The following is a 27,063-nucleotide window of genomic DNA, read 5'->3' as shown; positions in this document are numbered from 1 at the left end:
AAAACATTAGCGAGTTAATCACTGTCGTTTGTTTGAATCTTTAATACTTGAACATTCTGTTTTTAAACAACATTATTATACGTTTTTAAGCTTTGTTCTAATAGTGACTCCATTTCCGTAAGGGAAATATACACATAGAGGCACATACTAAATTTTATCCCCATTTATTTTGTTTTTCACATAATAAATGAGTAATGTTCTAAATATTATATTCGCATATGCTTGTTTGTTCATTTTTAGCCTGCTGATTTTTTTTTCACCCTTAGTTTAATCGATATTACATACCGCCAGCATAGGTTCCCTTCAGGGCGAATTTTCACCTTTTTGACGTATGCCGTGTCGATAGCTCACCAGACGACTAAGTCACGTGATGACGCACATCAACAATATGTTTCGATAAAAGGAGGATAACTTTATGTTTTTGCATAGGCAAATCGAAATAATATTTTTGTCTTGCTTCTTAAAAAGATTATATATGTACAAAATACCGCGAGCATAGGTTCCACCACTCTATATTCCTGCAGTACAATACAGTGATCAATCTAATGAGGGTCCTGTTTCATCCAATATAGCATCAACTGCACTAATATGTAAAATAAAATCTCAGATATTGTGTCCTACATGATAACATAAATCTTCTCTTAATATTAAAAATGTCTTCTCCTGAGGACAGTAAAACCGCTCTGTTTAAAATTCATATACAAATTCCTGGTCTAAATTTGTCTCATACATTCAAAGTCATTTCAGCCTAAATTTATCCATTCATGAATGATTCCGTGTTCTTGCCCTCAAATATACTAATACTGACATTCATCATTCTGATATCACTCTTCAAACATTGTGTAACTGGTGTTTGAAATGGTAGAACTGGTTTATGGATGTACCAGTTTTTGGACCTGTGTGTCCTTCATATTGTAATTTACTTGTAGCACATTGCACATATCAACCTGCTGTTCACAGTTTTAAACAACTGTTTAAACTTTTACATTTCTGTTACTTTTTCACATGGCTCTTATAAAAATTTCAGCCAATGAGAATCCTGTATACAGTTGTATTTCGTCAGAAGGTGGGGGCCTCATCAGAGCACAAACAATTTTGTTTTTTCATCGTCCTCCTGTGCAAGGGCCTCTGGACAGTGTAACATGCACTTTGCAACAAGTTTATCAATGTATGACTTCATTTCTGTATTATCCTTCTTTAATGCTGAAAGAAAGTGAGAGAAAACACATTATCATCTATAAATTATTATCACTTACACAGAATAGAGATGGAAAATTAATGACTTTTAATGAACCTTAATTGTCAAAATGTATGCTAAATTGCATCACTAAGCAATTAAAATTGCAACCACTAAATTTATACTTTGCCCTCATCCTTAAAATACAGAATGTGATTTACACAGAGTATGTCTTTTGCTTAAGATGCTAAAAGGCATATATTTTTAAAATTCCACTTGCTTGTTGGATTAAATCACCCCAACAACATTACACATCATATGACAACCTTCCAGCTTAGAAAAGTGGAGGAAAATCATATGTTACCCTTCTAGAAGCATTTTAAAGCACTGGATGGAACCTGGATGGCTTACTTACTTGGTGACTCATCTAGGGCTTGAACCCACAGCGGTGAGGACAAAAGTAAATAGAAGCCAAAAGACCTTAACCTTCTGGCAAGAGGCGCCTTAATAAACCTGAGTCCTCTATGTTATGTAGGTGACAGTGATTCTTATTTCTTTTAACAGTAAAACTCTTAAGTTATGAATGCTTTAAGTCACAATGGGATCAGCAAAACACATAACAAGTATAAAGAAAACATAGCTTGGACCACATGAATTGTTCAGAAGGGGCTGTGTCACTAAGTCCATTCTTATGATAACGAAAGTAATGTTTTTAACCATATTTTCATGCGGTTTCATTTTTTCTTACACTGCATTTTCTTCTTCAAGCTGGACTATCTTTGACTGTAGTTCTTCCTTTGACACATCTGTAATATACAATTCTAGTCTCAAAATTTCCACACACACACACACACACACAACACATGCACACATAAATAATGTAAAGTTTTAGTAAAAATGGCTATGACAAAAAATTCATGTACTTTGAATTTAAACCATATTATGGTTGAAGAAAGAAGACAACTCAAGTTTGCAATGCATTTTGGATTAAAATACTTCTTCATACAATGTATACAAACATACTTATGACGTCAATAATAATTTGGAAATTTATGTTTTGGCTGAGACTAAATTTCTTGTTTAAACAAAATAACCTTCCAAACTCAGTCTCATGTGAATGATAATAATTTTTAGTCAACTTGGAAAATACATACCCTACTCATTCTTTTACAACATTATCTAATTCTAACTTAAAAACATCATAATCCTACTTAAATACATGTCGCAAAAGTGTTTTGAAGGTATAATTTGCATAAATTTAATTATCTAGAACAATATACAATTAATCAGACACTACATCTTCGATATATTTGACCCAGTGACCTAGACTCCAATCAAAACCACATTAGCGATATGAAATAAATTAAACATAATTCTTTAATTAAGAATGCCAGCTGAACATTATTGATATGCAGTACAACATCTGTCTCGTAACAATTCATACATTAATAATGAGAGCCTGAAAGTATCACAAGTGTAAATTGCATCAAATTTTAGTGTTTTTTCTCTTTCAGTTCAAGGGCAATAGGGGCAGGGCCCATGACAAGGGGACTTTTTTTGTCAAAATGGGAAATTAAGGGAATACTTTTTGCACAGGGAATGGGGCTGAATTTCCACCCACAAAAACACTAATGCATCTCTTTCATACATAGAATGTAAAATTTCAATATAAAAACACTTAACAGGGGAATGTAACAAAGTGAAAACCTGTACAAAATACTGGTAAAATCCTAGACAGAATATTTTTCATTATTTTAAACGCATCTTAAACTGCTTACACCTTTTGAAACACTGTTTTATGAGTGTTTCAGGATAACTTTGCCTTAATTTATATATAAATAAATTTCGTATCAAAGACCATTTTCATTAAATAACGTCTCCTAAACAAATTCAGATAACAAAAAGGAATGGTGTCAACATTGTATGACACATGGCTACTAAAAATGCTTGACAGGATAAAATATAAAAGTCAGAAAAGGGACAAACTACAACATGTGCATAAATACCAAGTACACAAGATCTTGAGCACTCTGAGCATAAAAATTTTTTTTATGAAAAAAGGTGCGAACAAGCTACTTCTATTACCTTATAATTATCTTAATTTATCAATGTAATACTCACGTTCAACAGGTGGTTGACTGACAGCTAACGCCTTTGTCTCACTTGCACTTTTAGTATGCTTCTTTTGGTAGCGACCTTGAGATACGGGTGTCGAAGCAGCTGGGGAACGATTGGGAGTGCTAGTGGCAACAATGGCGGAGTTTCTGATTCTAGGTACAGTATTTGATCCAGACTGAAAATTTAAACATCATTAATTTATAAGTCATCTTACAGAATCTCGACAATTTAGCCATATTGCCAACAGTCTGAAAACGAGGAGCTGCGTTCAAAGCAACCTAAGTCCAAAACAAGGTCAAGGTCAAACTGAGGTCAGGTGATGTTTGAAGATGAGGAATGGTCACAGGTTTCATCTGTATTAGTATCAATTTATTCTTGTAAGCGGTATTAATGCTAGATGAAACGGTCCCATTTGGTTAACCACGAGATGGCCCATATAAAGCAACCTAAGTCCAAAATGAGGTCAAGGTCAAGGTCAAACTGAGGTCAGGTTAAGTTTGAAGATGAGGAATGGTCACAGGTTACATCTGTATTAGTATCAATGCATTCTTGTAAGCGGTATTGATGCTAGACGAAACGGTCCCATTCGGTTAACCAAGAGATGGCCCATATAAAGCAACCCAAGTCCAAAATGAGGTCAAGGTCAAACTGAGGTCAGGTGATGTCTGAAGATGAGAAATGTTCACAGATTACATCTGCATTAGCATCAAGTCATTCTAGTATGGGGTATTGATGCTAGACGAGACGGTCCCATTTGGTTAACCTCGTACGGACGGACGAACGGACGTACAAACGAACGGACGGATGGACGGACAGGACGATCACTATACGCCTCCCGCATCAGTAGATGCCGGGGGCATAAAAATCTTATCTGTAAAGTAACAATGGCATGAGCACTTGCATATGTTTAGTGGGTACTACAAAAACATTAATATCCTTATCTATAAAATTTAATCCAAATGAAGAAATAAAATTGCCATTCATTTAATCATCATGAAAAGGCTATTTGGCCAAAACTACAAAATTTCTTGCCAAAGTAATTAAATTTTTTCCCAGTAATCTAGGTCAGTAGAATGAACAAAGCCATCATCCTACAGCAAAAAATAGGAATAAATCAATGGTTCCAAGTTAAAAAAAATCTTCAGCCAAGCAGTTTAGTTGGAGTATAATGCAAGATACAGAAGAAACTCCAATTCCAGAAGCTTCCCTGATTCTTAAGCATGCCCAGTGTAGCACACGTACATGTGACTGTTATTCCAATGTTAGAAAGTTTAGTTAAAGGTGTGAGGAAATGAACTCATGACCCTGGTTTTGTAGTCCACTGGACCACTGCAGCCACTCTTAGACTAAAGAAACACATGAAACTAGAGCATATTCTATACCCTGCAAAGTCAGCAAATACACTGACTAACATTATAATTTCTTCCTGGCAGTTACAATGAAGTTTAACACATGGCTGAAACACGAGGGTTCCCAGATGAAGCAGGAGGAGGGTAATTTCTTCAAACATTAATCAAAAAGGCCTTTAATTATGTATTTCAGATGCAAAATTTATGAAAATAACTTCAAGAAGAGGAAATCTTTCAAACTGGCTTGAGTAAATTAGTGCTCAAGTTTAATGTAAACATGATGTAAGGAATACCTTGATCTCTTTTCCCCCTATAGAGAAGTCTATCTGTTCATTTTGACCAGAACCCAACTGATCCTTCTTTTCATCCATGTCATTTTCAAATGGATTTGTACTTGAGTTTTCATTCGCATCAAGTTCTTCGTAAAAACAAAATCCATCTTTTAATGTTCCTATTCCACCTGATATTGTATCAATTATCACTGCTCCTTTACACACTTTCCAGAAATGAGTCGTACAGTAAATCCTGCTCGACGATTCAAATTCTATTGTGTCTGTACAATCACAACCTGCTATTTTTAGCGATAAAATATCCGACTTTCCGACCCCTAAATTTCTTCCTTCGATCGCTAGTCTAGTTGGTTGATCAATGGGACCTGAATTCGGAGTACAACTAGTTATCAGTGGGTCATCGCCCGCTTTGTCTAAATCGTTACTCACACTGAGAAAACTCAAGCTGAATCTTCGCTTATTTTTATCTTTCTTCTGACTCGACTTACTACTAATTGAGTCGTTGTCGTCAACGTTAATGGATTCACTGGCACTGAATTTACTAAATGAGAAAAGATCTTGTATAGATCGTGAAAACTTCTTGTTAAAATTTGCTAAAGATCCAGATTTTGTATCTTTTTTATCGTCTTTCTTGTTGCGCCTCTGAGTTACAGGTGATGCCATACGTTTCCGCAAGCGCTGGAATGCTGACCGAGGTTGAACATCCTGAGGCGTCTGAGTGACACCCTTAATAATTGGCAGATGATCGCCTGGTGGTCTATATTTAGAAACATAGCACTGATAGACAAGTTCTCCTTGAGGAGAAGGGCACTTCTTGTGGGGTTGTAGTGGCATATGTTTTGCCTGGCCCTTTAATGCTTTAAGAGAAGTCACTGGAATACTGATTTGTCCTAAAATATCATCTTTTTCCGTTATAATGAAGAACACTTGATCTAAAACATTTGAAACATGCCTGAAACAAGGAACAATGGGAAGTTAATATACTTACAGGGCTCAAGAAAAAGTGCTATAGAAGACCTTATTTGATCAACTATTTTACCTAAAAGACATACCAAAATTGAAGTAATACATTTAGCAGAATAATCTTTTAATTATTACAATACCCCTTTATACACCATACAGAATAATTCACAAGAGGTCCATTCTCCAGATTTTTTTTGTTGGCTGTTCAACCTTTTCAGTATGTTAAAAACAAATTTTCTGCTATCGAGAAATTTCTTAAATGCAAACATTTCTAGTGTCTAACCACTCACTGTCTATATAAAGAGATTAATTATTTTCATACCTAAGTTAATTACAGTATGTACATTATTTGTGGCTTATACATTGTACATAATTTATTTCAGATCATCTGTCTTAATTTACTACACTAACTCTCACATGATCTTTGATGAACAGTTTCAGTATAATCATTTGCATTTATCATTAGCACACAAATACTCTATAAGTTCAGGAGTGCAACTGAAGTTCAGAGGTCTTTTTGTCCACAGATATCAAAGAAGAAATAAACGTTTTTAATATAAATTTCTTGTCATTCTCCTAGGGTTCTGGAAGGAGGATGTTGAAAGTCAAACTAATATATGGAATGTTCTGCTTTTATTGGTAGAAACAAGAGCTGTCACTAATGGTGACAAATGCCACCGCAGCGCCTTGACCTTTGACCTGGCGACCTTGACCTTTGACCTGGTGACCCCAAAGTCAGTAGGGGTGGTGTACTCAATAAGTACTATCAGCATGTGAAGTTTGAAGGTCCTGAGTGCAGTAGTTCGCGAGTACAGTGCCTTCATGCAAAAAGTTAACGTTGGCCCCTGTTACCCTGACCTTTGACCTGGTGACCCCAGTGTCAGTAGGGGTGGTGTACTCATTAAGTACTATCATCATGTGAAGTTTGAAGGTCCTGGGTGAAGTGGTTTGCAAGTCAACTGCCTTCATGCAAAACGTTAACTTGTGACGAACTAACGAATGAACGAACAAACGGATGGACAGTTGAAAAGTAATATGCCTCCCTTCTGGGGCACAAAAACATCTAATTTAAGGCAGTTAACAGGTAAAATCGTCAGCCTTAACAAGCATGTTGGACAGCTTCCTAAAAAGCAGATATTCATCCATTCTTTTACTCACAGTAAAGTTTGTTTTGGGTTTAGTGCTACATTTGTATTTTGTAACAGTATTTCAGTTACATAATGGCAGCCATTTTACCTATCTAGTGTTCCTTAATTCCGTACCAGTACTTATCTGTTGCAAGCTTCTCGACATGAATAAGAGGAGGACGGATGATTTCAGGCACAATGTCTTTCATCAAATCATCATGGAGAATATACTAGACTGCCATTCTTGCATACAAAATTCATGACCTTGACATCTGCAGACTGCATTTTCCCTTCTTAAGGCCAGCTAGCTCAAACCCATGTTATAAAGAACTGGTAGAATAATTAAGGAAAGTTTAGAGACTGACTTGAAAAGTACTTAATGAAGGGGTAACGCTAGCTGATTATTTATAATGTACCTATTTATAAGCACATGAAGTACTTACACAACTGTTTCTTCATTCCAGTCTGGATTACCATCTGGATCTTTCACCACTGCTGTGCGGAACTTTGTTCCACCAAGACCAAATATCACAGAAAACTTGTGCCGTCCTGTAAGAGATACACGATATTAAAATAAATGTACACTGCTGAAGAAGTATTTTAGTAATAATTTAATGCTTATGGTAGTGTATTGAAATCATATTAACCTTTACCCTGCTGCCGGCACCTGATTCTGCCTTTGCGACCAGTGCAGACCAACAGCAGCCTGCACTTCTGTGCAGGCTGATCAAGGTCTGCACTGTTCGCTATTCAGTCAGTAAATTAAACACTCCTTTGAATAATAAATGGTACTACCCAAATTGAATGACAGACCAGTCCATTTTAGAAATTTAGCTGGGTAAAGGTAATAAAACACATATTGACTGGCAGGGGACATTTAATAAGTGAGTAATATAAAATAGGCATTCAATAAAATTTCTAAAAGTCAAATAAATGTAATGCATTATTCTAAACCAATTTAATAAAACAATATAACAATATTAATCATTATATTGATAAATATACAATACAATCTCAGAATTTATAAATCTACGAGTATAGATAATTTCAGGTTCATGAAGTATAATGCTTGCATGCAGGGTTTTTAAGTAAAATAATGTTTAAAGGCAACTTGATGAATAAAGAACTATGATCCCGAAAGACAATTCTGAATGCAAAAAGAAATAAATAAAAAATCTTTGTCCTTTAATTTGATTTTTGGATAAAAAAATATCAGTGGTTTAAAACATATGCAACATCTGAAACTTAAGGTTCCTTTCACATGATACAATGTTCTTAGATTATACCAATCATATTACACTGATTATGTTTATCATTTCTTCAAACAGATGTATTCTGCTATTTCATATGAGGTTTCCAGAGGTCTACAAAGCTTTGACATTAATTGAGAATTATACAACCAAACTACTGTATGTCAGATTGTGTAATTCTATGTGCATACTAGAGACCAGTTGGCATATATCAAACATCATGTCAAATTCAATTCAAATAATTAAACAGATCTTTTATCAACAATCTAACATAACCCTCAAGCAATTTTGTTACAGCTGATATAAAAATTAATATAACAAATTATAAACTGTGTTAAATACCTGGTTTCTTCCCTTTAATGCCTTTGGCACTGTGAACTGAAAAAATAAAGTAATTAATTTAATTTTGTAATGCATTTTATGTGGGCTGATTATTTTCGAATAATTCATCATTGTTTATGAACAAATAGGATGTTTGACGTCATAACAATTGCTTTATTATTATACAGTAAGCAAAGATTTTGCAAAATGAAGTTGATATTGGTGTATACTGCTTTTGCTGATGTACCTTGTCAAAAATAATTGACTTAGGAAGACAATACTGAATAGTCTTTAGTTAAATTTTCTCCAAGTGGAATTCAATCCCATGTCTGCCAGTAAGGAAGCAAACACTTCAGCTTTAAGAGATTTTCAAACTGATCCATGTCTGTTTCTACAGCTGACAAAGCTAGCTGACATTTGCTTAAAGTATGTCTGAGCCATTTGAAGTAGACAAAAACAAAAATAAACTGATCAGTAAGAAAATCTGAATAATTTTTAAGCCAAATGAGACACAAAAACTAACAGATTGACTACAAAGCTAATGTACTTATAATGGACTGTGAGATTTACATTTCTGTTTCATGCATGCAAGACAGAAGTTTCAAGTATTTTTGCTGTAAGATGTCACTCATACTGTAATTTATGAATGAAAGTGTAAATTCACACACTACTATAAAAACGAAACAGTGCTTAAATGACAAACATTTGTTTAATTTTATTTCTTCTATTATTTAAAGTATATAGTACGCAAGAAAAAGAATCTATCACAGGTTGTAGTTATAGATGGAAATATCCGGCTCTTGCTAACTGGTCTCATGGTAACTCTGAGCTCTGAGCTGGATATTCCCATCTGCATTGAAAGATTTTTATAATACCACTCCTTGGGGCCCTTAATAAAGTTCATAAAGTATAAACTTACCAACAATGGTAATCTCTTCAGGGTCTGACATAGTGTAGACTGGTGCAGCAGTAGCCACAACTATATATACAAATCTTTGAGAAAAACTTGAACACTAAACCCAGTCTGCTATCTGAACATCATCTTCCTGTTTTCTGCAGGTCCATGGGTAAAAGTCGGATCTGAAACAATACAAATATAATTTAATGAGAACTATAGAGTTTAAGTATGTTAATTGGCATGAGAATGTTCAAAAGTTAATCAAAACACATTATAGTTTTTCATGAAAAGACTTTCAAGAATGGCAAACATACAGAGTTCGTCTATGAAAACTGAAAACCAACAAACAGATTCAAAATATCAATTTGTTTGTTTTGGGTTTAATGTCATTTCTCAAAGGTATTTCAGTTATGTAATGACAGGCAGTTAACCTAACCACTGTGTTCCTGGATTATGTACCAGTACAAACCAGTTCCTGTTCTCTGCAAGTAACTGCCAACTTCCCCACATAAATCAGAGGCAGAGGACAACAATGTTTTTATCAAAGGGCCACCCACGATCTGTAGATCTGCACTTTCTCTATTGAGCTTTTTAAATTATATCTTTTAATGAACAATTCATTCTTATCTTACAACTCAAGATAACACAAAAAACTTCTACTTCCTTACACTTTGTACTGGCACAATACCAAGATATCTAGTATCCAAAGATAAAGATCATAGATCTAAATATTGATTGATTTAATCCAAAGATTTCAACAAAAATTGAAGAAAGCAACAACCAATAAAAAAAATTAAGAAAACTGTAAACTGCACACATCAAATGATTTAATCACATGGCACATACATTTTATAATCAACAACAGCTGACTCATTGTCGACTTTCGATCACAGTCTCAATGACACATCACAAATGAATGACAACATCAGAAAGATAATGTAATTATTGTCCCTATCAGTAAAAGTATCATCTGATTGATCTCAAGTTGTAATACTGAAATGTCCTTACACAACATTACGATAGATAATTACTATAGCTAATTCCATTTTCTCCACAACAATCTACTATATAAGCTTATCAATCTTTCATCACAGGATTTCTGCTATCAATTAAGCCTGATGAATGTGTGTACATTTTTTCACTGCCAAAACAGATGTTTTTTGTTAAAACATTTAAGTATAAACAACATTTTTTTCTTTTTAAAGGGTAAAATTTTACAGTAACAGTATCGACTAATATTTCGGTATTTTTAGTCGTAATTGAAGCATATACGAGCTATGGTTTCTGTAACGTACACCTTGAGAATGCCGAAATCAAACAAACATAATCAACTAAAAATTACCGATCCACTTCCTTCATAACGGACCTTTTTTATACTCTTCATAACACAGTTTTTTTCTTAATAAAAACATTTGTAGCAGCTACAATCAGGTACGTATTAAGAGTTTTCTATCTTATATTTTGAACATTAATTTCTGACTCTTTATTGTGGGTTTGCATCTTATCCAGTGCAAAACTTGGCCACTCTACATTTTTTTTGTGCATTTCTGGCATAAGCACTGGTCAGAGGTGCTGAGCTTAGTAAATAATTGTTATGATAATCAATTTAAAGGCCCTAAATGCCTTTCTTTATAACCTGACTGTCATATTTTTTATGAACAAATATAATATTGAGTATATTTTTTTCTGAAATCCCATTTTCGATAAGTGTTTTCTGTAATTTCTGCTAGATGTTTGAATACTGATTAACAGAAGTAGGAAGTTATATTTACTCCATTGTTTTAAATTATCTATAAGATTACATGCAGTAATGAAAGTAGTATTTTCCTAACCATGTACCTATCTATAATCTAAATCAGATTATCTGGACAGCAGTTACATCTGTTATTAACACAAGAGTTGTCAGTTGACAGCGCGCTCGACTATTCTCAGTGCTTGATAGTATAATATAAGCTATGAGTAGAACTTTAACATTACAATAAGCATATTCTAAGTCGAAAAGGGGCCATAATTCAGTCAAAATGCTTGATAGAGCTGCCTCCTCCTTTTTACAGACAGGGGTCATGATGGTAAACAAGTATGCAAAATATGAAAGCAATATCTCAATGGACTTCGAAAATATTTGGGGTGGTACGCAAACTTTAACATTTTGTGTGACACTCACGCTAACGCCAGGGCAAGTAGGATAGCTGGACCTCTATTCTTCGAATCGTCGAGCTAATAAAATTAAAAACCTTATGGCCCTTTAATGCAAATAAATTTAAACATTTGAAAATAACAAAAGAAATCAGATATGACAATTCCATAATTATCATCGTTGAAAGACAAAAATTAATCGAAAATTGTAAATTTAAACTTTACAACAGCTGTAAAACATTTACCAAGAACTGGTTGATATTATTCATATAAGTTTACGTCCTCGGGCAAACTGGAATATACTCACATCTAACATATGCAAATATTTTTATTGTACATTTTTCGACCATAAGACAACTATAAAATAATCATAACAGCTGTATCACTAAATATTTAAACACTGTATCAATAATGTAAGTAAACAAAACTATATTTACTTAAACATAATGCATACTTAGTTAGACTACTTCAAAGATTAAAATACTTTTATGTACTTACTCAAAGTTTTTAACAATAATATGATTCCAAATGCTTAAATGCTCGTAAGGCTCTTGTTTATAATTTGGCTCAACCACTTTTTATGTTACAAACATAAATAAAATACATTTATTTAATGTTTTGTTAAATCTTGCTTTCGATAATAGTTTTCTAATATATTTGTCAAAGGTTTAACAATTTGGTCATTTATACTCAACTATAAGGAAATGTTATTGATTTTTTTGTTTCTCAGATTACCTCCCTTTATACATGCAATGCTAATTGTATAAGATCATAACAAAATACAGAAAGTAGTGCTTTTATAACCATGACACCTGACTCATCTGATTTTAACATAAAATTAATGTAAAAATCTGAATTTTTCACATATTAAAAGCAAAATAACGAGAGGACCATGATGGTCCTGAATCGCTCACCTGTCCCCACATGACCCAGTTTTAAACTGAGTATGATGTTGTTTTTTCTATTATTTGACATAGTGACCTAGTTTTAGAGCTCATGTGACCCAGTTTTGAACTTGACCTAGACATCATCGAGATAAAAATTCTGACCAATTTTCATGAAGATCATTTGAAAAATATGGCCTCTAGAGAGGTCACAAGGTTTTTCTATTATTTGACCTAATGACCTAGTTTTTAAAGGCACGTGACCCACTTTCAAATCTGGCCTAGATATCATCAAGGTGAACATTCTGACTAATTTTTATGAAGATCCATTGAAAAATATGGCCTCTAGGGAGGTCACAAGGTTTTTCTATTTTTAGACCTAATGACCTAGTTTTTGACCGCATGTGACCAAGTTTCAAACTTGACCTAGATATCATCAAGATGAACATTCTGACCAATTTTCATGAAGATCCATTGAAAAATATGGCCTCTAGGGAGGTCACTAGGTTTTTCTATTTTTAGACCTAATGACCTAGTTTTTGACCGCACGTGACCCACTTTCAAACTTGACCTAGATATCATCAAGATATTCAGACCAACTTTCATGAAGATTCATTGAAAAATATGGCCTCTAGAGAGGTCACAAGGTTTTTCTATTTTTAGACCTAATTACCTAGTTTTTGACCGCATGTGACCCAGTTTCGAAACTGACCTAGATATCATCAAGGTGAACATTCTGACCAATTTTAATGAAGATCCATTGAAAAATATGGCATCTAGGGAGGTCACAAGGATTTTCTATTTTTAGACCTACTGACCTAGTTTTAGACCGCACGTGACCCAGTTTCGAACCTGACCTAGATATAATCAAGATGAACATTCTGACCAATTTTCATGAAGATCCATTGAAAAATATGGCCTCTAGGGAGGTCACAAGGTTTTTCTATTTTTAGACCTACTGACCTAGTTTTGGCCCACACTTGACCCAGTTTCGAACTTGACCTAGATATCATCAAGATGAACATTCTGACCAACTTTAATAAAGATCCCATGAAAAATGTGACCTCTAGAGTAGTCACAAGCAAAAGTTTACGGACGGACGCACGCACGGACGACGGACGCCACGCGATCACAAAAGCTCACCTTGTCACTTTGTGACAGGTGAGCTAAAAATAAATAATTGGGCACTCACATGAGATCTGAGGACACTGTTAACATACCATCTATAATGCAATAATTATCAATAGTTAGCTGATATTTGTCTACAGTTTCATTTACTGCTTAAATCAACTAATTTTCATAGATTTCGTAGTTGTGTCAACCCAAAAACACTGCGGGTAATCACTTGTTCAAAATAATCTCTAAGCCAAAGTTATATTTTGAAGAACATGAATTAATTTCCTACCATTTTAAGATATGAACTTTAAACACAGCCTAATATTATATGACTAATAAAAATTGTTGAATTATTATGTAGTTGACAATAATGATAGATATCCTGTAATTACAAACACTAAGGAAAATAAGAAGTCTCAGTTTCTTGAAGTGTTCCAGATAATCGAATGGTGACTGTAATTGAAATCTATGTAGTTTTAGGATACATCTATGTTGCCATATGATAGGCTATATTTTAGATTTACAGCAAAAGATACTTCAATATTATCCCATATTATTCATAAATTTATTTTGGTGTAGAGATTATTTTCATCATGTGTGATTCCCCACACTGAAAAACTCGACAACAAAACAATTAAAAATCCTGTTTCATATTTTACCGGTATGTAAAAACTGAAATCAACAAATTCATATCTGAAAGAAATAGATACATTTATATTTTTGCCGAAACAATGGAATTTCATGCCCCTGAAATTAAGGTTTAGCAGTATATCACAAAACAACAGAAATTTTAGTAAACAAACAACATCTTTATAAACAACCCATCTGTCTGAGAGTTGTCTCCCTTAAAAAAGGAATAACATTTGTAAAGAATTAAAAGTAAACAACTGTCAAAAAACAATGTTTAATCTAGATATGTAAGGTTTAAGCACTCGTACATTGTTGCAAATTTATGCATCAAAACCAAGACATGTAACAGCTTTTTAAAAATGGTGAGTTTCTAAAGGCATTGAACTGTTCAGAAGTGTGGCCCCTTCATGCAGGACCTTTTCGAAATTCAATACATAATTATATGAGTAAATGGACAATAGTTTTTTAGAATAATATTAATGTTTTATACACTGTTTAATTTTAATGTAAAAAAATTCTTTCTTTTGGTGATGTTTGAACTTCCTTCTCCAAAACATGGACCTTGGTCTTAAAATAACTCTTAAAAATTATCAAAGAATATCAAAATACGACAAAATAAACAGAGTATAAATCACTATACCAAAAGATTTTTAAATTTGCCAAAAAAACCTACAATTACTGAGGTTCAAAAACTTATTGGCATGTATAATAATACTCCAAAACCATTAAGTATATAATATATTACTGAGGACTAATTTTCATAGATTTAACAGTTACAGCATTCCGCAAAATTTAACTCCCACCCATAAAATATTTGTACTGTTCCCTCCAAAAATTCCATAAAATTTCTGTATGTTCCCATAAAGAACCCATAAAACTTTATGCAAACAATATAACATGATTTTACTGTACCGATATATGAAGTATCCTCTATTTTTGGAAAAAAGAAAACAACACAGCCTTTATCAGTAACTCTATGCTCCTATGATCAAATCAAAATTAATGAAAATGCATTACAGTCCATCCCACTTAACCATTTTCACAAACTAAAAGTCCTACCATCTTCAAAACAACAGAGCTGGGTAAAAAAATCAACACTTTTATCATCCTGGTACAAGATTTCCCTTTAAATAACAACATGTAAACAACATAAACACCATTAAAACAACAACTAAAAAAACAACAACCAAATCTAACCACTCGGAAGAAACACCATCAATCATTTTTGTACGCTCCCTGAGTACAGAACCTATGTAATCTTTCAAAATTGTCAAAATCTGGTTTTTATCCTGTCTCTTCCAATTTGTCAAGATACAGTTTTGAACAGACAGCTCATATAAAACTCCATTTCGTTTATATCTTGTCCATTTGTCGAGATATTGTTTTGTACTGGCTGTTAATATATCCGTTAATATCTTGCTTAAGTATGATAATTATGTAATCAATATAACCGATGTACATGTACCATATATGTCAAATTGTCAACGTAACTTACGACAGGTGATGATATTTCATGACAGATGAGGGGGGGAAAAAGATAAGATAATTCCTTCTATACAATGTTCTTAAAATAAACACTTAAAGTCCCTTGAACGTAATTCAACAATTTCTCTCATTGCGATACTCCACAATTTTTAATCACTTTTTCTACCAAGTTTGGGTCCGGCATGTTTAGCCTCAAAACATAATATTGTAACAGTATTTTAAAATTATTTTTGACAATTTAATATTTGCTGACCTTTCAATGTGCTAGACCCATTCGATTTAAGATAGTGTTAGAAACTTCAAAAAACATCCAATCTTTTAAATCCACTGAAAATTTGTAACCACCTAGAATTTGAGAGAGAAAAAGCAGTCAACAAGCACACAACAATTCTATTCCCAGAAAAACTCAATTTCTATGGGCTGACAACATGCACTTAATCAAGTTAATGGTACAATGTCTCCTGCTTTCAACACTTCTCTTCCTGGTAAAGAAAGGAAAATCATATACATTAGAAAATTAATTTCTGTGAAACAGCAACAGAACTTGCAAAAACAGCTAAGGAAATTCTATCATCAACCAGCAGTTACTGGTTCAACTGTCTTATTGTTGCTATTGTGCTATCTTGGTTTTAAAAACTGATTCCATTTAGAACATGGTTCTGGTTCAAATCCTTGTTCAGGCTCAAGTCTTAAAGATATATCCATGATTTAATCCAGTTCTCTGACACTGGTGTTACTTCCCACATGTTTCATCCCATCAAATATCTATGTTTAAGGTCCCATCTAAAATTTTAATAACTTTTGGTAAAAATTGTATCACCATACAACTCCTAGTATAAAATCTATCAAGCAATTTTGATGTGCATCATTTTTTTAAAGATACAATACTGTATCTTTCAACTTTTTATAACATACTAAAACAATATTCCCATTTAATGCCCATTGATATTTTCACACAAAATATTAAACATCCTTTACAGAATATTTCAACACATTAATCTTACTGCGATTATACCATAAAACACACAAAACTTCAATTGTCCCTGTTTTATTACAACAGTGACTCAACTTTAAGGTTTACAATACAAACATTTATCTGTACTGAATAATGTATATTTGTTTATTTGAAACGAATCTCCAATGAACTCACCTTGATAAAAATCGTCAAAAATTAATGTCACCACCTTTCGGAGTCATTCAACTTTTCCATGACTCAAACTCAATGTGTATTTCGACATATTGTGAGTAAAATCTCAATTTTCTCTTTACTTTCTCCACTCAAGCCTTAAAAATTCAATAAAATTGTGAATGAAAAAAAAAAAAACGCAGAACACTTTATCCACACAAAAGTCAGTAAACTGTTATTTTTATTTTCCCTTGCATAACTTGGCAATGACAGTCACGTAGATATGTACAAATCTGTACTGCATCACTTTTACGATACTACAAGTTTACCTATATACCTGTGCGTCCAGGTATTTTAAACTATGTAAATGCACGTATATAATCAGGTGACACACTCAATGTTTATATACATACTATATAGCGCGACATGTTCGTCATTTACTATGTAATAAAAGGATATAAAATGACACCTTGAGAGCAAATTTGTAAACAGAAAAACTGTGTCATTTGCGTAACTGTTGAATTGTTTTTAACCCTCATTTGCATATTTTGATCATAACACACCTATTAAAAAATTTATTATGACATCTGGGTCACTAGCAAAATTGTTCTTACCTATCATTTGCATATTTCAGCCTTATCACACCAATAAAAAATATCTTTATAATTACTAAAATAATCCCCTTCAGGCAATTTCAGTATAAAATGGCTATAGATCAAGAAAAAAAAACCCTTCCCCACCCACCCTTAGACCTTTAGATATTTTTGGTTAATTTAAAGGCGTACACTAAAATTTGGGTGAAATTTTTCCCAATAATCATGATAAAAGAATTTTTTATTGCATCTTTTTGTATCTTAGATATCTTCAATATCCAAATTGGAAGAAATTCTAGATTTCAAAAGATCATAATATATTATAAACAATTTCTTTGATTTTTGAAACATCCTAATTTTCAATTAATGTTTAAAACTGAATTATAATATCCTCAAAAATAATGTTACTTTTCAATCCCTGTTGATGACTTAATCTTTTCTTAAAAGGGGCGGCGGGATGACCTTGTCTGAGAGGGATTTTATCCAAGATTCATATCTTCCCTTTCATTGATTTTTTATACATTGAAGTGTATAAAATCATTTATTTCTGTTTCATGTAATTTTAACACTTCTTGTAATGTACAGTTCATTAAATTTTATGTTGCTGCCATTAAAATAGCTTTTACCATCCGAAACATTTGAAATACTAGCTATGCTTTTTAAAATGTTCTTCACTTCATGCCCACCCATTAAACAAATATTTAAAAAAAATGTGCAAGTGACACTGTAAAAATTGAGTTTAGTAAAATATCAGATTTCATATCATAAATTTATGCTATCAAATTCTCAACTGCAACAAAAATGAATAGATAGACATCTGGTTATACAAGTACTTGTAGAGTACACCACTCCTGTCACAAAGACTTCCTTAATATTTTCATTTCTTCCTTCATTACATAAAATCTTAAAACTAAAACAAAATGTACAAGTGAAGTGATGGTAACATTATGCATAACTTCCTTTTCTGTCAGATAACGATGAAACACAAAACAGGCATGCCTCCAAGTGAAGTTTTTAACTTTTCCAAACAAGCTAATTTAGTTATTTTCCTACAAGAATACATATCAGGGAAAATGCTGGGGGCCATGTTATTTTTTTTATCGAATCTTCCGAGATAGTCATGCTGAGAAAATCAAGCATTCAACTACCATACCAGGATATATATGACACATAATGTAAACACTCAGAACTATTTTATTTTTCAGACATGCACAGCTGTTGCATATATGTAAACCAAACATGTTTACAAAACAAAGTAGTCAAAATCCCTTAATAAACATATCTCATAATTTTTTGAGTGGCAGAGATATGTCCATCACCTTTTTGAAATATCAGTACACATTTATGTATTTAAACGACTACTGGCAGCAACTGTAACTATTACAGTATTTATTAATATCACAGTCTGTTGATGCTCTTTTTTTGCAAAACTGCCAGTCAGTTAAACCGCAACAGTAAATATGTCAATTTCTCATTTGGCAGCATATCGTGGGCGGAGCGCGAAACTATTGTAACTGTATATAAATAAAGAACAAGATACAATAGTTTCGCGCTCAGCCCTCGATATGGCAAGTGAAAAAGGAGGCTTTGTCACTCATTTATTTAATAATCTTTCAACCCACCAGCATTATGGACAAAAATATTACACGACTCCCTATATAAATTGCAGGTCCATCGTTTGTGCTGTATGATCAGTCTATATACAACACATGATTCTTTTAGCGCTGAGAAGACAATATCAATATATTCTAAATGTCAAGTCAGGGGCGGCAAATTCAATTGTCCGTATTGCCCAGGTTGTCCCAAAGCTTGTACGGACAAGTGAAATTTGACAGAATTTACTATATAACTATCATACGGACAAGTAAAAAATAGCAAATGACAAATACGGACAAACAAATGAAATTATTCTCGGTACGATAATAACAGTCTTTACAGTATCGCTAATTTAACAGTCTCTACAGTAGTTCAGGTTGGCGGGAATAGTCTCGTGCTTATCGTGCCTTTGTGTATTGGGTATATATATACCTTAACAACGTTACTTTGATTCATCTCGAGGTTAAATATTTGGCAGTGAAGTTTAAAATAGTGAATGCCCTACCCACCCTCCCCATATGCTTAAAAGGTCTGAAGCATTCTTATCAATCGTTCTGTAATAGTTCAGATTTTTATAAAAGATTTTATTGTTATCTGCATTATTTATGGACACTAAGCGAGAAAGAAAATATTCTTATTCAAGTATTATTGAATTTTCTTTTTATTTTTACATACAGTTATTTTACAGGCGGACAGGCGGAGTTACTCAGGAGGATATGACGCTGATGGTTTTACATTTAATTGTCTCTAAAAATAGTTCTTTTTCAGTTAAAGCAGAGCAAGGCTTCATGCGTTACTTTTCTTTTAGTTTAATTTGAAATTCTGTTCAATTCTAAGTTAGTTTCGTTTCAGTTTTCCATTCCATTCCAACGACACTACGACAACCGCAACCGGAACACCACTACGACATTCGGAACAGATGAACACTTAATTAAACGTGCATTTTTTTGATGTATCTTGTAAATCGATACTTACTGCCAAAATATTAGCCTTATTCCTACTTTCTGTGTTTGTTTTCTTTCTTACTGTTATGAAAGTTTAGAGAATAATTAATTTACTCTCGAATTTTATAGAGAGTAAGTCAAAATCAGATTTCGCTGCCCCTGGTCAAGCAAAGGTTTTTGATAAAGAAAATTATCATGACCAAAAAATATCACCTGGTTAATTTTTTAACTTTTGGTGTAAAAAGATTTGTAAACAATACCAGTACATTGTAAAATTTACTATTATATCATTAATTATTTATATGACTGATCAGTGAGGGGCAAGTGATTCCAAGTCAAAGATCTTGACCACTCTGCCACAGCTAACTTGGCCGCTCATATCAAATACTGTGAAATCATTTTTATTTGCGTAGGACTAATTTTCGCGTATTTCACGCTAGGACTGATGTGCGAATTTAAGACCGCGCTATTATTATTTTTTATTTTATATTTTTTCATTTATATATTGAAAATGCGCGAATTAACTTAGTCTGCGCGAAACAGTCCTTTTGCACGTTTGCGCGAAATTTCATGCCAGCGAATTTAAATGATTTCACAGAAAATCATTGTACATGTAGATGTTGAAATGCACAACTGACAGATTATCCTGAAATATCAGAAGCGGTGTATGTTATTTATTTCCAGTTTATGAATGAAAAGGAAGGTCTAACTATATACAGCCCCAGGGTTAAAACCTGATGTCTGACGATAAATTTAATGAATCAAATTTTAAGTTATCAATAAATGAAAGTCACTACTACATTACTGGTAATTTATTGACTAAGCAAAAATTAACATTTACTGATTTAGAGACAAATTGATTTCTTTTCTTAAATTGTCACATGTATGCAATAAGGCCTAAAAAATTCTGTGTTTCTGGTAACATCGTTACGATCGTAACATGCTCAAAAAAATTAGGATGGGTAGGTCAGAAACATTTTTTTTTATTAAGTGAGACTTTTCAGAAATTATTTTTTATGTCAAAAAATGATTATACATTCAAATAAGGGGGCTATGCCTTAGAACATCAGTAAGTTGATTCATAACATCACTGACCATGTTTAAAGCATTAAAAGTGCAGTTTTGCAACTTTTTGTTAAAAAGCTGAAAAAATATTCTCAACGTCCATAAAAACATTTTAGGGTTGGGCCAAAAATTAGGGGTAGGTCGGGATACCGGAAACATTTTTTTTACGTCTAACATTATAAAAATATTGTATTATTTTTTTTTACATTAGTTACTGGCACATAAATTCATAAAAAGAAGTCATCAACTTTAAGGCATTGTTAAAGGGACCTGCCTCCTAACAATTTTTTTTTAGATTTAAAGCAACAATTGCTTTTAGATATCGTAAATCATTAACTAGTATTGTTTCAATACATGTAAATATTTCAATGAGTATCATCAAATTTAAGCCTTAAGGTATATTCATAACTTTATCATGACATCACAGTACATTAAGGGGTTCTAACTGACCAAACAGAGAGCTGAATTTTCGAGTACCTGCCAGTTTTCACTTGGATATAACAAAACATATTTATAATGAACATATAGTGACTTAAGAAATAAATAAATAAATTTTTCACTGCACATGCCCCAGATGATGCTACAAACAACAAAACTTTGAAGTTTCATTGAAATATTATATCAATTTAATACCTTTATTTTAGTTAAAAGTTTGAGAGTTTACACAGGGAGTCTATGATAAAGTCCGAGTAAAATGTTATCATTTCCCAAGTGAAATAAGTATCATTCCACAATGTTTTGGACATGTTAAAATTATGAATTATGTAGCTGAATTTCTTTAATTTTACATAAAATTTTAAATGTGACTAACTTTTTTGAGACTTTTCAAGTCGTATTTTACTGATAAAAAGGGTGCTTTAAGGATAAAAAGTTCATGAAATATAAAGAATCACTCTATATTTTCTTTCTATGGTATTGCTCACTATGACTACCATTTTTCAAATCTAAAAACGTTTTGACATAAATCTCGAGCTCCATAGCTAAAATAGAAATGTAAAGATTAAGTAAAAAGTTACAATATATACCCTAAAACATGACTTTCTATTGAGTTACAAGTCACAAAAACACAATTTAGGCCATACTGTGTCCTTTCCTCTTCTGATGGTAGGGGAAGACTCAAGTGCCTCTTTGTACGTTTTTAGGCACAGATGGGTACCTGTGAAGATATGGTTTGTATGAAGACAGTTTTGCTAGATCAAAGCCCTCGTTCACATGTGCTAAGAATTCTAGGGACACAGCTGCAAAGCAGCATTAGATTAAAGTGACTCATCCATAGATGATAAGGACTCCACTAGATTAAAGCAATTCATTCACAGCTGATAAGGATTCATTGAGTATGGTTCTACTGGATTAAGCCACTTTAAGTATAAATGGAATAAAAAATTTGACATATATCTGTAGGCACTCAAAATTTGATGGAGTCAATGGCACAGTGGTTAGCAGGTTGGTTTTCAATGCCAGCAGTCCGGGTTTGATTCCCGGTCGCAACTGATATCCTGACTAGCGTTCAGTGCTGGGTGATTTACTTAAATTGGTACTGTTTCCAGCCTTATCGGCCTTGTCTGGATGCTTGGAAGGTAAATATGACTCCTGCTGAAATCCCCTTTTAGCATGCTTATGGAATGCCCTAAACATGATCACAAAATTAAAAGTTTATTATTTTTCATGTCATTAAATATCTTAGGAAAATTATTGTTTTCACCTTAACTTTAACATACTTTCTATAGTAGATATAATGTAAAAAATTTATAAATTGTGCATCGTGTCTACGAATATTTATTATTGTAATTATTGCATAAAATGGAATCATATACTTCACAGAACACGTTAGATAATTCATTTCTATGTTCAAATCTTTTGCTATTACCAAATATGTCACACCTCTGCTTTTAGTTTTACCTGTTGCATACCTGTCAAGGCACACGCATTGCGCGTGTCACACGCATTTTGGCCCTATACCACACTCATACGCCTACTATTCCAAGTCACACGCATTTTAAGAAATGAAGCAATGAAACTTTTTTTCGTAGAAAATCATTGAATCAAATGTGTCTGGCGTCAGTTTTTATATTCACATGTGCAACTTGTATATCATAACGCATAAATAAACATCACAAAAATTAATATGGAGGTAGACGATTCAAAACCAGATCTATTTTGTGTTGAAAAAAACCCCTAAATTTTCAATGTCAGGGCGTCTCCGGCTTTTAGGGGGGCTTTGCCTCCCAGACTCTAATGGCGGTCAGCTACCCTTGGAACCAAATCATACTTGTGGCCTTTGTAGAGCCTTGACAGCTATGCTGTTGTTGAGAAACAGTAATTAAAAACATGTTTATGATGTATATAAAATTTTTGGTCTGAATTAAGCCTAGCAAGTAGCATGCACAGGTAAATATTGCAATTTTGGGCAAACACAATAGTAAGATTGATTACAGTTTTATACTATGTGTCTAGCTGTTTGTTAACGAGACCCCTACTTTAGTGCGAGTAGTCCGCATTATTTGTTGCAAGATTTCAAGCGTATAGCTGTCCATTAACCAGGCATTTGGCTTTTATCCTAGCCATCCAGTAATCAGTTTGTTTATGGTGTCAGATTGGATATGCCAGATATATATCCCCTTGCACCTGTTTACACATAATTTCCAAAAGATTTAAGTCCTTTTTTTTCAAAATTTCGAGTTATATTCAACCAATTTGAAGTTTCTACACAAATATGTTGATTTTATAATTTGGAGCAACAAAGTTTGACTAGTATTTTATTACTTTTTGTTTTCCTACTTTCCTAACACAGTAAAATGCAGGTACGAGTAAGGTTTAGATGGATGACAGCTATGAAATAGGAAGTGGCTATTCCTATGGTCCCGTAAGAATAGCCTCACAGGCTATTCCTACGGCTCTCCCATAAGAATAGTGAAATAGCCCGCAGGTGGCTAATCCTACGGCTCTAAAGACAGTTTTGTAAGTCCATCTTGTATTGCATTGTACTGAATTAATTCAACTGGTATATTTTCGAACAGCCTTTTCCATTATCAGGTCTTGGAAATGGCATATTTACAGATTATCTGTAAATTTACAGATAATCTATAATTTTACAGATTTTTCATTCTATAAATTTACAGATCAAATGTTGAAAACTTCTAAAATCATACTTGGACTCAAAATTGCAGCTTGAAATTAATTGATTTAGGCCTACTTACGTACATATGGTACGTATTAATAAAGGTCAGTTGTAAGTCATTTCTGTTGACTTTTATTTTTTTGAAAATGCCAAAAATTCAAAGTCAATATAAATGGCTGAAACTCACAAATGACGTTTATTTGTGCATACTGCAAATAAACAAAGAGCTATACAATAAATATTCTTTGAAATAAACCAATAAACCAATTAATTTCAAGCTGCGGTTTTGGGGATAAATGTAATTTCATCAATTTTCATACACACAATCAGAAAATTTACAGATCGAAAAATCTGTAAATTTATAGATTATTTGTAAATTTACATATAAATTTGTAAATGTACCACTTTCCTAGACCTGATTATTCGATATCACTGCCTGTTCTCTCGATGTGATAGTGAAAAGTAAACAATTTCTTCGGAAATATACCATCTGAATTAATTAAGTACAATGCAATTCAAAATGGACATACAAAACTGTCTTTAGAGCCGTAGGAATAGCCAATTGCGGGCTATTTCACTATTCTTACGGGAGAGCCGTAGGAATAGCCTGTGAGGCTATTCTTACGGGTCCGTAGGAATAGCCGCTTCCTATAAAATAACAGTTCATAAAATAAGTCATCTTGATATGCCAAATAAGTAAGGCTACCCTCAAACAGGACAGCAACAGTCAAAAGCAAGCTTTCCAAAAACTCCAACATAGATTATTTGGACTAACCGGTCTGGACAACATAAATGATGGAATCATGAATAGGTCACGATACCTTATAAAGTTATATGTGATTATCTCGTATCTTACTTACAGGAAGTCAGAGAATACGTTGATTCTTTGTCTTTTTTTCGCTGACAAATATTTTCTTGTTGACAAATTGACGGGCACCTGATGTGCTCAATGTGAAGACAGATTTGATTGGTCAAATTCATTGACTGTAATCCAATCAAATATAACGTGACAATAAATTTTAATGGATTTGTCTAAAACATTGACTAAACATCAACCTTAGACTGCAACCTATCCATGTTTTGTTTACCATAGTCGATTGTTTTAGACAGTAGTTAACAGATATTGTAAAGAATATATTAGAAGATTGTAACAAAGTGTCTCATAAAAATTCAAAGGCAGGCAAAAATAACAAGAGCTGTCTCGTGACGAATTACAGTGGTTTCGTCAAATCACCGGTCCGTCATACTTAATTTATATAGTAAATGAGAAGCGTTACCTACATGTCAAGCATAGATCTGTCATGTGATTTTAGCCAAAAAAAAATACAAAGAAAATAAGGAAAATAGCTCTACAGAGCAAAAAAAAAAACAAACAAACTGAGGACTATTTGTGTCCGCCATTATGCGACTAACATTTCTATTTAGTGTCTGTATGTCATGAGGCAAAAACCTGGCATTTGAACCTAGGTGACTTGCATTCTAAAGTATCCTTGCTCTTTTATCTCAATGTAGGTTCTTTAGCAATATTAGAACAATGGTCTTTCTTGAGATTTAAGTATATTTAAATTTTACAAATGACCTGTAGATACATATAATTGATATACAAATATATAACAAATGTATCCTGTATTTTCAGATCGACGCCGATCTCAGCATCCCACCTGTTCGCAGCAGATCAACATCCCCAGTCCGTGAACTGCTCAATGCTACTTACGTAATTCGAGACAGCGCACACTCTTCCATGCCGGAGATGGACCTACAGAGCACCTTCATCGAAGACATGCTAGTTAAATTATTTATTACGAATTTTAAATTAGAAACTAGTATGAATTAAAATACGAACTAAAAGGATGTTATCTAACAATATATTATACATGTATATGGGCCTTCGGACATTTCAGTGAATTGTGCATATTTAGACTGCAGATCACATTTTCCCGTGCGCCCGATGAGCATGTGTGTACGTTTCTTCTTTGCATAATAATAATGATAATAATAATAATGATAATAATAATAGTAATAATAAATATTGCAAATATATTCCACAGGTCCTTCGGCGTCAGCGGAAGATCCTTCAGTCAACCGGTGCCACATCTGGATGAATCCTTAAGAGATCGCTCCCTTCACGATTCAATTCCAGATGATGTCCCAGTTACCTTCAACGTAGTGGAAACTGGTCAGTAGTGATGGTTATACATATACACGAAGGGTAAGTGTATTATTATTTCTCTTAATAAAAACAATGCATTTTTATACTTTCAAGTTTATAGCTATATATCAATATAGTTAGATCATTTATAATATCAGTTTTCAGTTGGTATCCTGTAACATTCCTGTAACATTTTACATCTGTGTATCTATAACTATGTTATTTTCATTTCAGAATGTTAAAGATGGTCGCGTATACTGGACATGCAGCATACGCAACAAGAACTTCAAGTGTATGGCAAGTTTGAAGCAGTACGGGGACATATTCACGCCTAGTCTGAATGGACACCAGCATCCCGCTGAGCCTGGCGCTCTGAAGAAGGTGACAATAGCAGCGAAGATATATTTTTTTATTAACATAGGTATATTCAGTATTCATTCAATTACTTAACGTAATGCGGCTATAATTAACAGGATGGTCATGGAAAAATCGTTTATTCAATGATAGTTACTTAATTTTTATTGAAAAAGGTTTATTTATATTCAAATTGTACTTAACTCTAAACACGTTTATTTCGCAATTTCTTTTTTCATTGCAGGTGAAGCAAGTTGCTCGGGAAAATGTTTTCCGTCCTGCCGGTGATATTGTGGAGACCGTGATGAAGAATCTGATATCGGCAGATGACGTCGCTCTACCGGAACCAGATCTTCTAATCAGGGCCGCCAATC

The 27,063-nt window shown here is 33.3% G+C and overlaps 1 protein-coding gene across 4 annotated transcripts; it reads right to left on the bottom strand.

Moving 5' to 3' along the window:
- Positions 1 to 495: 495 nt before the first annotated feature.
- LOC123522850 (uncharacterized) lies at positions 496 to 25,150 on the bottom strand. 4 transcript variants are annotated; one of them, XM_053549558.1, is made up of 8 exons: positions 25,047 to 25,150; positions 9,515 to 9,675; positions 8,617 to 8,652; positions 7,468 to 7,573; positions 4,938 to 5,886; positions 3,299 to 3,470; positions 1,930 to 1,983; positions 496 to 1,206 (listed from the first exon to the last, which is right to left on the bottom strand). In XM_053549558.1, the coding sequence occupies exons 2-8, from the start codon at positions 9,543 to 9,545 to the stop codon at positions 1,079 to 1,081; spliced, it is 1,476 nt and encodes a 491-aa protein (XP_053405533.1). In that variant the 5' UTR covers positions 9,546 to 9,675; positions 25,047 to 25,150; the 3' UTR covers positions 496 to 1,078. The 4 variants fall into 4 exon arrangements, with proteins under 4 accessions (XP_053405533.1, XP_053405534.1, XP_053405535.1 ...); XM_053549559.1 differs by lacking the exon at positions 25,047 to 25,150 and adding an exon at positions 16,895 to 17,202; XM_053549560.1 differs by lacking the exon at positions 25,047 to 25,150 and adding an exon at positions 16,660 to 16,793.
- Positions 25,151 to 27,063: the final 1,913 nt, after the last annotated feature.

Source organism: Mercenaria mercenaria, chromosome 8 (assembly GCF_021730395.1).
Source record: "Mercenaria mercenaria strain notata chromosome 8, MADL_Memer_1, whole genome shotgun sequence".
Taxonomy (NCBI): Eukaryota; Metazoa; Mollusca; class Bivalvia; order Venerida; family Veneridae; genus Mercenaria; species Mercenaria mercenaria.
Note: the sequence above shows the minus strand (reverse complement) of the source record. Positions and strands in the feature narration are given on the sequence as shown.